This window comes from Phyllopteryx taeniolatus, chromosome 1 (genome assembly GCF_024500385.1).
Source record: "Phyllopteryx taeniolatus isolate TA_2022b chromosome 1, UOR_Ptae_1.2, whole genome shotgun sequence".
Classification (NCBI taxonomy): domain Eukaryota; kingdom Metazoa; phylum Chordata; class Actinopteri; order Syngnathiformes; family Syngnathidae; genus Phyllopteryx; species Phyllopteryx taeniolatus.
This window is the reverse complement of record NC_084502.1, coordinates 10,136,639-10,149,398: the sequence shown is the minus strand read 5'-3', so window position 1 is coordinate 10,149,398 and position 12,760 is coordinate 10,136,639. Positions and strand designations below refer to the sequence as shown.

Genomic DNA, 12,760 nt, shown 5'->3' with positions numbered 1-12,760 from the left:
TGTCAGTACTTTTTGGGGAGCATAGATGCCAGCTCAACCATTCAGTAGGCCCTGGAATGACTTTGCATTGTTAACACTTGTCCTTATTTTGGGACTCAAATAAAGGTGTGCTAATGCACCCTAAACACATTAGATGAAGATAGGAATAGTCACTATGACAGTCGTATGCCCAAGGACACACCTTTGCTGCACTGACACCGCCCAGCTTGACGCCAAGTTGGCAACAGCAACATTGGCAACATTTGTGCCCCGCCACAGATGCGGCGTCTACGAAAAACAGAGCCCTCAATGTTCCCAACTGAACATCAGAGTGTGCGGTATTTAGTCATCTGAGCAGTGATGACCTAACACACCAATCAGAAGTTTTGTTTTGTTGGTGAGTTGGGGGGGGTCAACCTGGTTGCCATGGTTACTGTTGCCATTGCAAAAGACTCATTGAATGAGGAAGCATGCCACAGGTTAATGTATAACTACAACCAGCGGAATCACTTGCCTGGATTCATTTATATGAAGATAATACAGTAGATTGCTATGGTAGTTTAAAGGTTAAAGGTCATGACGTTAAAATTTTGCTGAGTGGATTTCTCTGCATGTTACCAGAGGGAAGAGCCAAGCTGCAAATATGAAACTCCGTAAGAAAACATTTTTTTTTTTTTAAATACTCTGTTATTATCGATGGTGTGAAGTAACAAATACTACATGACTGTACTTAAATTGATTTTTTTTTTCAGCAAGCTGCACTTGGCATGTTTATTTTCTGCTGTCTTTTTACCTTTTACTCCCTACATTCTATACTTTCTACTCCTTACTTTGTTAAAATAGGCTCATGACTTTTCACCCTCCCCGGAAGACACAACATTAAAATAAAAATAAAAAAAGACGTCAATCAAGAGAGGTAAAGTCAATTGAGATCTTGGGAACTTTTAAGACGGAAGAGTGGTTCTTAACTACATTTCAGTTTGTACTTTTTTACGTTATGCGAGTAATTTTGCCACCTCTGGTTATTAGTCCTTCAGGTGACGTTTTCAATGCATTCCCTTTGCTTTTTTTGTCTTCATTACAACAGCTTCCATTTCCATAGCGACCACCTCACCAGTGCTCCACCGTCATTCCGGTGGACGCCCCATCAACTCATCAACATTCCCGCTTATCTCCGCGGCCTCCGGCCAGCTGAGCGATCAGGTAGTCGAACCCACGACTGTCCGTATGATGTGTCAAGTAGCTTTCTTAAGTCATCGGTCCACATTAGTTGCGATCACATATCCATATTAGGTGTGAACACGTGCCTATATTGGGACTGAATACAGTATGTCCATGGCATGTGTCCTTATCTGTTGCGATTGTGTCCACATGGTGTGGTGCGAATCAAGTGGTGTCCGTAATAGCTGTCCAGATTCAGTGTGAACGTGTTCGTGTTGGTGTCCATTTTAGATGTGAACAAGTCTCTGTTAAATAAAGGTAGGCTGTACGGTTTTCAAACTGCTAGCAAGATTTTAATGTAGCCGCACTTCACTCCCCACCCCCAAGCTGACTAATACACATACATGGCAGCACCCCCGAGGCTGCTACATTGCTAGCATGACTTATGTTGGAGTATTGACAAATGCAAAATGTTACCGCTTTGATGTTGTATTTTTGGGATTGTGCAATCAGTTAAAAATACGACAGAGCTGATCAACTAACCCGATGACATCGATGGTTTTCCAAGCCCGGCCATGCAGCCGTCGGCGTACTCAGTCACTCCTGTCTCTACAGTCTCTGATTGGCTATGCTTGTCACATCTTGACAAGTTTTCAAATGGTAATTAAAATTAAATCCGAGGCATTAGATGGGGATAGAGAAGGATTATTTTTTAAAGATTATTTTTATAATATTCTACTGCCAGGTCATACAGACCGTTTGAACATACTGTACAGTATATATTACAAAAAGTGTTTGTTTGTTTTTGTTTTAAACTGCAAACTCCACCTTCAAGGACTCAAACGTGCACTTTAATTCCCAGGCGATTCCAAGACTGAACCCTTTGTGTCCGCTGCTGGTCAGTAAACGCACCGTCAGTCTGGAGACACCCGGCGTTCACCACCACAACCGACAGAGAACATTGATCATGCAGAGGCGAGAGTATAACAGGTAAGTGGCACAATATGCGCATTGACCACACCGGTTCTCGTGGTGCGCTGTTGACTGGTGATCAGTTGGCAGAGGAGGCCAAAGCTGTACTCACAGTGTAATTTTTTTTTGTAATTATTATTATTATTATTTTTTTTACAATTGTGTATGTGTGTGCATTTTAGATCATTACAAGATCATTTTGTTCCCTGTGTGTGTGTGTGTGTGTGCGCGCGCCTGTGTGTGGGGGTGGGTTGTTTTTAATTACTGCAAAGCAGTGCTATATAAATTGATTGATTGACTGATTAAAAAGAGGCACAGGTACTTGTGTAAAAAATAAAAGTGCTGATTCAACTCCTGTACTTAAAATAAAAGTTTTTTTAAAAAGTAGACTGAAATGTACTTAACTTGGCGCAACAACAAAGAAAACTTTCATGCACACAAAACACTTTCCGTTTTATTAACTTAGTTAATAGAAAAAGAGTCCCCAAGATCTCGAGAAGCTGGCATTACAAATACTGTATGTTTTGAAATAGGGAATAAACGTTCAAATAAAAAGTATGAAAGATACACAGTAAAGTACAGATGCCTGGAGATTTTACTAATAGAGTCTCAACTCATAAATTGGCTAATGATGTATTTGTATTTCTTTCATTCCCCCACTTCTTGTTGGTTGACATTGCAGGTATCACCAAGTCTGGCAAAAACCTTTTTACGGAACCAGTGTTGAGAAAGAAGAGTACAGGTACGCGAGATGTACAGCAGCTGAGTGAATAGGCCGCTCGAAACATGGCTGCATTGCTGTAGGAGGGACTTGTGCGAGCAGCTCAAGAAGCAAATGGAGGAGAAAAGCGTCCCACTGAAGCTGCGCTTGGCCAGCAGGGCGAAGGAAGCCGAGTATCTGCGCCAGGTGGACCGCCTCGCCCTGTCCGCTCAACGAGAGCAAAAGCAGCGACACGACAAGGCGATGGCAACGTACAGAGACGCCAACAAGAGGGTGACATTCGAAATGAGCTTGAAAGACGTGGCCAGCAGGGTCGGGAGCTTTCACGTGTGCTGCCGTTTGTTTGTTTGTTTGTGCAGCTGATGGAGCAGAGGTGGCGAGACAGCACACTGATGCGCTGCCAGGAGGTCCTGAGGGAGAAGGAGATGCTGCGCCTCAACCCCATCAACTGGACTGGGACACTCAAATAGGCCGCTATGATATATGAGGAGAAAAAAATGGAGGCAAGGATATTGAAGCGCGGTGCTCATGTTCAAAGCGCTTTAATGTTAGAGTGGCCTGCATTAATAACAAATACTTTTTAGGAATAAAACATCTCATTTTTGTGAAACACTCATGCCTGCTAAACTACTGCATTTGAATGTTGCTCATTATGGTGCTTCTTTGGTGTCAAAGTTTGAGAACCACTGCTCTAATTGATAGTTATGTGGTCAGTCGTCGCCAATATTTTCAGAGCTGTAAATATGCTCGTCACGAAAACGTTTGAGAAATGGACTGTTGGATGAACCTTCTCCAAACATTTGAATGTCTAACAGTTGAATGTTTCAGTAGTTTTTGCAACACTTGCTGTTTCTCTGCAGGTTGCAACAGAGATTCAGGGACTGGAAGAGTCACAGAAAGGCAGATGAATATCTGGATGGACACGCTAATGGATCAAACACCTGTTGTGATTTTTGACGTTCAGCTCCCTGTTTAAAAACAGCAAGTTGGGCACAAAAGTTGAAAAGTTTACAGCTCAGGTCAAAGTTCACTTGTAAAGGTTCTAGGAATAGGTTTTGGGGTTTATCTTGAATTTTCACGTGAATCCTGAATATGATCCCTAACTTTTTCTGAGTAGTGTATATGAATGATAATCAGGAATACGGCAGCAAATTCAAACTTGTCAGAAGGTGGGAGTCTGCTGTTTTTGACAATTCCCGTGACATCTTTCCTCGTGCCATTTTGCTATTATTTATCCAATAAATGTCAATAAAGCCACATTTTTTTTCTGTTGTGTTTATGTAAAAGGAAAACATGTCTATTGACAATCCAGCACAGAATTAACTAAGGAATAAAAACATTTGCTACTGCAAAGCAAACATGCACAAATGTGATCATTGTTGACAACTCGTCACACTCGGACAACATAAGTTACATCGGACGGACGGTTGACTTGGAAAATAACAGCGGCTATGTCGACAGGAAGTATAATAAAAATGTGTATGGTAAATACGTATTGCTTCACTTCGGCACAGTCATCACTAGAAAGTGCAATATGCAACGCCCTCTACTTCTACCTTAACGTTCCTAAAGGTGTGCTCCATTTACCTACCCGTCTTTCCAGTAATGATCAAATTAACTTGTATTTTGTGCACCCATTATACCAACTTCGTGGGCACAAATTCAAATTTTGTGCAAGCGTTACATCTACATTCTGGCCACGTTTTAAAAATGCTCCCCACATCTGGGGCTCCATACTTTACAAATAAATTAAAGGCAACAAAAATGTCTTGCATCATCAGAATTGTGGCTTTACCTCAGGAAATCTCTCTACACAGTCCGAGTGGCTGTAGCAGCGCTGCCATCTTGCGTCTGTCTTCCATGCCAAAGACACTAAATAAATAAATAAATACATACATACATACATACATACAATTCATGTAGTGCCGCGTTTTTCATTTCAGTGGCATGCACGATCACTAAAGGTCAAACATAAAAGCATTGCCGCTTGAGTTGTGATGAGCTTGAACAAAAGTGCACATGATAGTTGTGTGGCTAGAGGAAAAAAAATCAATAAAAAACAGCAGCCACTTTGCAGTGGAGGTTGTGATACAGTAAGTGGTTTGAACAATCAGTAGTGGTCGTGGCACCATCACCCTTGCGCCCAACAATGTCGAGGTAGGGAATCATTTCAGTTACTTTCAAATGAGTGCAGCGTACTTTGATTTCACCTTCAATAGCTTTTTGTTTTTGCTGCATCATCCCATTGATGAAAACAAAATGCACCAAAGCCCTTTCTAGTGACTTCCCAACTCAACACGAGTACGAGGAGCATTTGCAGCCTCAGGGGACTTGTTGTCAGTTCCCGCTCGCGTGCGCGCCTAGCGGCTCTTGAGGAATCCGTCCAACATGTAGTCTCCCTTCTCCGTCAGCCAGTAGCCGGCCATAGCGGCCACGCCCCCGATGAAAATGGCCGTAAAAACCATGTCGCCTTTGGCGGCCAGCGTCGCCAGGGCGCAGATCACCACGCCGAAGAACATCTGCTGCAGAACCAGAACCTCGTCATCCGTCATGTCGTCAAACAGTCCCTTCTCCGGGCCGGCTGACGAGACGTGAAGAAACGACAACGTCAACCCAGCGGACGGACAGATGTGGGGCGACGCGTGTTTGCGTACGGACGTACCGGGAGCCTTATTCTCCACGCAGATGCTGTCTCTTCTGATGAAGCCGTCAGCGCAGTCGCAGTGGAAGGAGCCCACCTCGTTGATGCAAGCCTCGTTGAGTCCTGGGCATGCGATCGCACGTTCGCTACATTCATCAACATCTGCCAGAGGAACACACGAACACACACACACACACATCATCTTGTTTCAATTACTTAGTATTTAGAGGCCAAGCGGCTGATAGCCCTCACACACGAACTAAGATGTATTATTTGTAGTAAATAAATCTTTTTTGGAGCACTGTACAGCTGTAAAGTGCTCCACTTGGTACTTTACAGTGGTTAGGAATCACTTTTATAAGGACGTCATGAAGAATTCTTGTGAAAACTTTTGAACAAATGTAGTGTAGTGGCATAATAAGACCCCCAATGTGCTTTAAAGTACAATGATCTCCCCGCTATATTGCGGTTCACGCTTCGTGGTCCTGCTACAGCGCAGATTTTTTGGGTGTTATTACAGTGGTTACACTTTTTATACTGTTTATACAATATTTCTGTTATCCTTTCGCTCAATCGCAATATAATAGATGTATTTGTATTGTTTTAAAAGTGTTGAAAGCCCTTAAAAAAGGTAAAGTGCTGTAAATGCTATAAAAACATGACCAGGGTGTATTTAAATAGGGTATTTCTATATCCCCGATTATTACTTATTGTGGGGGTGGTCTGGAACCTAACCCCTGTGATGGAGGAGGGATTACTGTATTATTGCAAATCTTAAAACAAATGTTTTTTATCTGGCAACCAAATCAAATCCTTACCAAGACACTTGGCTCCTTTCAATTTGTAGCCTCGCGCGCATTTCTTACAGCGGGCAGGACCGCTGCCCATGCAGCCCACACATGCCTGGTCGCACCCTGAAAAGGGCAACAACATTGATGGTCAAAAAGCCACAAACGTATCAACATGTCATCTACTGAGCCCCACAACAATTCATTGTATCGTGGCCCCCCAACTGTCATGTGTGGGGCTGCATAGTGATAATCATTGCAGGTCAGCCTACCTCTGCAGTCATAAGAGCCGTCCGTGTTGTGACAGTAAGTGTTGGAAGGACAACGAGAGAGCTCCGTTCCGCACTCGTCGATGTCTAAAGGGAAACGTGAGGGCAGTCGGATGGATAACACCCGTCCAGATAAATGGCCGGTAACAGACGCGCCGTGTGACCCGAGTGAGTCGACTCACCCACGCACTTGTTGTCGTGAAGCATCCAGCCCGCTTTGCAGTCCAGACATTTGTAATCCTGCGGCCCCGAGCATTTCTTACAAGAGTGGAAGCAGGCTGCGGAGGACGGGGAGGACAAAATGACAGTCTGTCAAAATGCTGAGTTTGGTTGGATTGGCCACTTCAACTTGTGGACATAGGTACTGTAGTTCCCTAAAATGCCCAGAAAAAAAATATTTTTGTAGTGATTTGGGAGTAAAGAATGAGTAGTACCGCAGTAGCATTCGCAATCGTTCACTCATTCTTTACTCCCTAATCATGACACACTGAGTGAGCTTAAAGACCACTAAAGACACCAAAGAAATGTGATACACTACAGACAAGTGTTTTTAAAAAGCCTGACAAAATCGAGGGAATAAATACATAAATAAATCACCATGTGTGTCAAATAAGGCCCACCCTCGAGCTGCAGGACTGTGTGGCCGTGTCTGCTGAAGGCACTAGAGACAGCCCTTCACTTGTTACAAATATGTTTGCTTGTACGCTATGTGCTCAAGTGTCTGTAGTCAAATACTAGCTGAATAACGTGGGCTGCTGGGGTTATGGCGAATAAGCAGTTAACTTTCCCGTGTCTCTGTTATGTGGGGACCCACACACAACAACTCAGAGCTAGGCACCGCGGTCGAGCAAGCTCCTTAGCTCGCTAGCGCCTTAGCTCGCAGGCTAGCGGATGTAATAAACTGTTAAAGTTTCCGTCAAGTGTCTCGGTTTTGTGGCCGTACGTGCGGCACATGTAGCAAGGCCGTCGAGTATTGGATGGCGCCAAGGCAGGTCCACGGGCCCACTAGCGACTAATACGTACTAGCCTAGCCGCCAGTAGCAGCCCAGGCCACTTTGCAGTGGAGCCGTCCAATAGAGACACTAACCCAAATAACACATAACATCTCATAGGAAGATGCATTTTTCAAGTTGTAGGCATAGCTTGATGGCTAACTCCAAGATGTGATATTAGAAATAGAACAAAAAGTTGCTCGCAGTTCCAGCGAATAGCCGTAGACGGCGCTTGTTAGTTATATAGTTGGGTAGGCCCGACTCTTGCTGTTCCCTGGTGATGCCAGCGCAGCCACGCTTTAGCCCCGCCCACCCAAAAAATCCATCCATCCGTTTTCTATGCCGCTTTATCCTCACAAGGGTCGCGGGCGTGCCGGAGCCTATCCCAGCGAACTTCGGGCGAGAGGCGGGTCACACCCTAAACCGATCGCCAGCCAATCGCAGGGCACATATAAACAAACAACCATTCGCGCACACATTCACACCTAAGGGCAATTTAGAGTCCTCAATCAACCTACCACGCATGTTTTTGGGATGTGGGAGGAAACTGGAGTCCCCGGAGAAAACCCACGCAGGCACGGAGAGAACATGCAAACTCCACACAGGCGGGGCCGGGGAATGAACCCCGGTCTTCAGAACTGTGAGGAAGATGTGCTAACCAGTTGACCACTGTGCCGCACCAGAAAAATCCAGCTAGCTAAAATGGCGAAAAAGGGTTTTAAGCCATGTCTCAACAATTCAGTACTAAATTGTTCTGTCTTTGCACGTTTTCAGCACTTACCTTCAAAACATATTTATTGTATTGAGAAACAAAACACAAAAATGACTTTAGTGCGACTTTAAAACCGAAGGTAATGTGAAACTCAGGCACCTGCACAGGTTCCAGTGCTGCCATTGCCACTTTTGTCTCTGTAGTAGCCGTCAGCACAGTCGTGACACAGAGGGCCCGAGTATCCGGGATCACACACGCATTCTCCGTCTCCCAAGCGAGTCCCTTCGCCCTCGCAGCGACCCAGACCTCCACACACACCACCGGGGCCCGACGGACACTCTGTATTTGAAAGGGACACGTGTATTAGTGGTCACGTGTAACCTTTTGATGAAAACAAATGGGTCTGCTGACAACCTTTGCAGTCGGGTCCAAAGCGTCCAGGAGGACAGCAGAGTCTCAGCTGGTCTATGCACAGCCACTCCAACAGGTCTGGCGCCTCCTGTTGCCTACACGACACGTCATGTCATATAGTCTAATTCAGTGGTGCCTTGACTTACGAATTTAATTCCTTTCATGCCCATGCTCGTAACTCAAATCACTAGTGTCACAAATCAACTTTCCCCAATGTAATGAATTGAAATGCCATTAATCTATTAGTTGTTTTTTTTGCCTTTTTCACCACAAAGGATTTCTCCATCTTTTAATGGACAGAAGTCTGCAGCTTGGAAATCATTTTAAATGCCATTAGCTGCCGTTATACCCTTTAGCCACTGCTTCTGTTTCAGAACAGTACATATCGCTGACGCTGATTTCAAGCTTTAATTTAATGGACAACATCCACTTATGCTTCTTCTTTTCGGCACTGACTTTCTTAGGACCCACGGTTAGAAAAAAAGGCATTTGGCAAAATACTGTCACCAAAAAAAGCTGCCTGGATGTTGTGACGTTTACTCCCAACATCTTGGGGCGTGACTAAAGCTGACTTGCAAATGTTTGCTCGAAACAAACACAAAACATTTAAGAACATACATACATAAATAAATAGACCAAGCAAACAATTGGGGCTCTCGTAAGTTAAGGTACCACTGCACTGTAAAGTAGCCCGAAAAATATTTTTTAGGAATAATTGTGCTGGGACCATTGTGAGGCATTTCATTCATATGTCGTAGCCATGGTTACCTGTGGAACCACCATGTCTCCACCTGGTCCTCTATGTGCTCCAGCAGTTGGTTGCATTCAAAGTCGGACTTGTCGCATGCAGTATCCACGATCTCCAGGAGACGAGTCTCGCTGCAACAATAAGTCAGTAGTTCGTCAAAAAACAAACACCATTATTAATTAGAGGTGAGATGGTATCGCTAACCCACAGTACGCTATATACCTCCATTTTTGGGCAACAGTTTGGTACATATTTGATATGTGGTTTGTGCATGAAGAGAACTTTTTATCTCTCAAATTATCTCCATTTTGCTGGTCAGCAAAAAAAGTTTATTATGTAGCTTACTGAATAATAGAATATACTTCATGTTTACCGTTATTCAAACACAGCCCGTACCTTTGGCGTTGTAAACTGCATTCTCAACTTATTCCCACTCCTTTTTTGAACATAGAAAACTCATGTTAGGTGTTTCATTGTCTATTCCCCCCCCCCCCCCCCCCCCCCTGTTCAAAATAAACTTTAAAACCATAATTTGATTGGCCGCAGATGTACAGTACTTACATACCTGTGTGCATACTTGGCCAATTTGTCTTCCTCCCAGGCTGTGTTGCCTCCCCCGAAGTTCTTGTTGGCCGTTCTCTCCAAGCCCTATAAAAAGGAACGCTGTTAATGACGACAATTATGAGGTGATGACATCCGCAAATGCAACTGCGGTACCTTGATGAATCTCTCCGCAAGTTTCTGGCAGGTCTGGCATGGCGCCGCCTGGACTGTGATGACCGAAAGCTCAGACAGAAGCCACAGAGCGGCCAGCAATAGCCAGGCCCGTCGCATGATGCTTCCAAGACAATATACACACATACAAAGTGGTAATGGACAGTAGGCAATGTATCCCACCAAATGTGTACAATTTCACACATATTCCAACATGCACAAGAGTTTAGCTGCTATACCTCGTGGTCAGCTATCATGTTACATAAGCACTTCATTAAAAGCTGTGCTTTAGTGTTTCCCACCGTTAATTGAGTACAAGTGCCCATTTTACATGACAAGACTTGACGCCAAACAAAAATACTACAAGTGCAATGATTAACCAATAAGTATATATACTTTTTGTGTGTAATTAGGGGAAGAAAATGTAAGATTTATTTTTCCCTCTGCTCCTTTTATTTGGATTTTGTTTTATGTAAAAATATTTTTTTTCTAATATGTAATGAAATAAAGTTTTTCCCCTCCCCCACAAAAAATTATCAATAATGTTTTTTGATAATCCTTTAGAGAACTTGTTTAGCTTAAAACTTTCAGCCACTCAACAGTCAATATTAATAACTTAATAATTAAATAGTAATTATATTGTAATGATAAAGCCCCCTTCGAAGATCTCTGCACTAGGGCTGTCACTATCGAATATTTTTAGAATTGATTATTCCATCGATTAATTGGATAAAAAAATATTTTGCATAAGTTAATTGCAAAATCATTTTTTAAATATAATTACTGCTTATTAACCGATTATTGTAGTGTATTTGGTATTGTTTAATGATAAAAAAAAAAAAAAAGACACGGGCAGGAGTGATTTAATGCGCCCCAATTTTTTGGAAACTGAGAGCTACTTCTTGGAACCTGATTTATGCCAAGGATGGGCTACTAGTTTGACTAGTTTACTAGTCGGACACTGCTTTCGCTTCACCTACATGTCAATTACAGCTTATACACACCACGGCTACAAATAACCTTTATTTTCTTAATAGATGAAACTGACTACTGTTTTGCCATGAATTCATGATGATTCAGTTACTGGTTTGTTATCCAACATAATGTTGATCATTGTTTCCCAAAGTAAAAGCAGATGTTTGAAAAATGTCTTACTTTGACGAAACACAAATGATAATCTGTCTGCTTTCATGTAGGACGACAGAAATATGAGACTATTTATTGTTGAGAGGCTGAAATTCAAAGGATTTGGACAACTTTAGGTTCAACAATGTCTTTGAATTATTAATCGATTAAAAAAAAGTTAACAATCGATTAGTTGTCGATTAGTGATACCTCCACTCTGCACGCCCTTTCCTTATGACCAAATATTAAATGTGGGCAACCTTCCATCCTCATCATTTCAGTCGATTTATAATAGCTGCCAAACCAATAATTCCCTTATAAAATAATATATTTAAATGCAATGTTAACGGCTCAAGTGTTTGCCTGTCAGCCAGCTCAGCATCAGCACCAAGTAGCAGCTCAGCTTAGGTTAGCTTAGCTTGTAGCATTGGCAAAGGTGATACATTCAGCTGAACTGAGTACTTCATTTTCTTCCTCTTTTTTTTTTTTAGTGACTACCGACACCGCCGCAGTAAAACAGGCCGCTGCCGTTGTAAGGTCATCCATATGGGAGTGTCAAATAAGCAGCTAGCAGTCAGCTGCAGCGGCTATTTATTACCTCGAGGAGTCAAAGCCTGAGCGCCACCTCGCCCTCGCCGATGTGATATTTCCCTTCGTGCTGCTCACAAAGCAGGCACAACTTCATATTTTGGGAAGCCCGGTTAAATGCACTCGCTGGCCCCTTTTAACTGGCAGCCATCGGGGCAAAAGGTATTTAGAACAAGAAAGGGACGATAAGGACAGACTTGTTTCCTTTCCTCCTTTCCTTCGAGTCGCTTCTGCGGTTAAAGCCCCGCCCAAAATCCCTGGGAGCGATGCAGCGACCAATCACAGTCATCTCAATGCGGATGACGTCACATCCCGGACATAGCATTTTGGAATTAATACACTTTTATGGAGTCACTCTGGAAAATCCTTCTTTGTCAAATTTAATTCTGACCTAGAGCTGAACTGTGCGCTTTGCGACTGCCATTCTATAGACTGCTATAATGTACATCTAATCTGGAAATAAGGATAGGCCACGTACTCAAACTGTGGCACTATATCTGCAGATATATTTTGGATAAGATCTTTTATCAATTTGAACTTTACAGAATGTACTTTTTGGTTTTGTCAAGTGTAAAGTCTCAGTGTAAAATGAATACTATTTCATTAACATCATCTTTCTTGCCAATTTCTATGTGCACAAATGTAAATTTGCAAGACAAAACCATTTTTTTTGGTTATGAAAGAAATGGAACTATATACATGTATGTCAAGATCTGCTTAAAAAAAAAGACATCTTTAAATTTATATTCCAATAAACTTATTTGAAAGTTCTATTTGTGACTGCTGGGATTTTTCTTTTTTTTTTTAAATCTATTTTTTAATTTGTTGTTTACACAATATGTATTACACTCCATATATTTTGTTATCGCATTTGTTGTATTGTTAAAGACTAAAAAATATAGCAAAAACAACAAAAAAAACATTTATGGCACCTTTTGT

The 12,760-nt window shown here is 42.5% G+C and overlaps 2 protein-coding genes across 4 annotated transcripts; one reads left to right on the top strand and one right to left on the bottom strand.

Moving 5' to 3' along the window:
• The first annotated feature begins 453 nt into the window (after positions 1–453).
• Positions 454–3,615, top strand: LOC133476274 (uncharacterized). 3 transcript variants are annotated; one of them, XM_061769442.1, is made up of 6 exons: positions 454–632; positions 1,067–1,182; positions 2,003–2,130; positions 2,795–2,854; positions 2,917–3,084; positions 3,193–3,613. In XM_061769442.1, the coding sequence occupies exons 1-6, from the start codon at positions 623–625 to the stop codon at positions 3,194–3,196; spliced, it is 486 nt and encodes a 161-aa protein (XP_061625426.1). In that variant the 5' UTR covers positions 454–622; the 3' UTR covers positions 3,197–3,613. The 3 variants fall into 3 exon arrangements, with proteins under 3 accessions (XP_061625426.1, XP_061625412.1, XP_061625418.1); XM_061769428.1 differs by having other exon boundaries at positions 2,917–3,106; positions 3,193–3,608; XM_061769434.1 differs by lacking the exons at positions 454–632; positions 1,067–1,182 and adding an exon at positions 1,474–1,800 and having other exon boundaries at positions 2,917–3,106; positions 3,193–3,615.
• A 985-nt stretch (positions 3,616–4,600) lies between these two features.
• Positions 4,601–12,077, bottom strand: LOC133476264 (protein disulfide isomerase Creld1). The gene is made up of 11 exons (XM_061769417.1): positions 11,832–12,077; positions 10,112–10,232; positions 9,960–10,042; positions 9,415–9,525; positions 8,650–8,741; positions 8,395–8,574; positions 6,714–6,809; positions 6,535–6,618; positions 6,293–6,388; positions 5,496–5,636; positions 4,601–5,414 (listed from the first exon to the last, which is right to left on the bottom strand). The coding sequence occupies exons 2-11, from the start codon at positions 10,226–10,228 to the stop codon at positions 5,194–5,196; spliced, it is 1,221 nt and encodes a 406-aa protein (XP_061625401.1). The 5' UTR covers positions 10,229–10,232; positions 11,832–12,077; the 3' UTR covers positions 4,601–5,193.
• Between the last annotated feature and the right edge of the window lie 683 nt (positions 12,078–12,760).

Bases quoted from the DNA above. Each gene is read 5' to 3' on its own strand.
- LOC133476274 (XM_061769428.1), top strand. The intron at 1,183-2,002 runs GTAGTCGAACCC...TTTAATTCCCAG, and splicing joins CCGGCCAGCTGAGCGATCAG to GCGATTCCAAGACTGAACCC. The intron at 3,107-3,192 runs GTGACATTCGAA...TTGTTTGTGCAG, and splicing joins ACAGAGACGCCAACAAGAGG to CTGATGGAGCAGAGGTGGCG.
- LOC133476264 (XM_061769417.1), bottom strand. From the start codon at position 10,228: ATGCGACGGGCCTGGCTATTGCTGGCCGCTCTGTGGCTTCTGTCTGAG. The intron at 8,742-9,414 runs GTAACCATGGCT...CGTGTCGTGTAG, and splicing joins GAGACATGGTGGTTCCACAG to GCAACAGGAGGCGCCAGACC. The intron at 6,810-8,394 runs GTGCCTGAGTTT...CGTCCTCCGCAG, and splicing joins CAGCACTGGAACCTGTGCAG to CCTGCTTCCACTCTTGTAAG.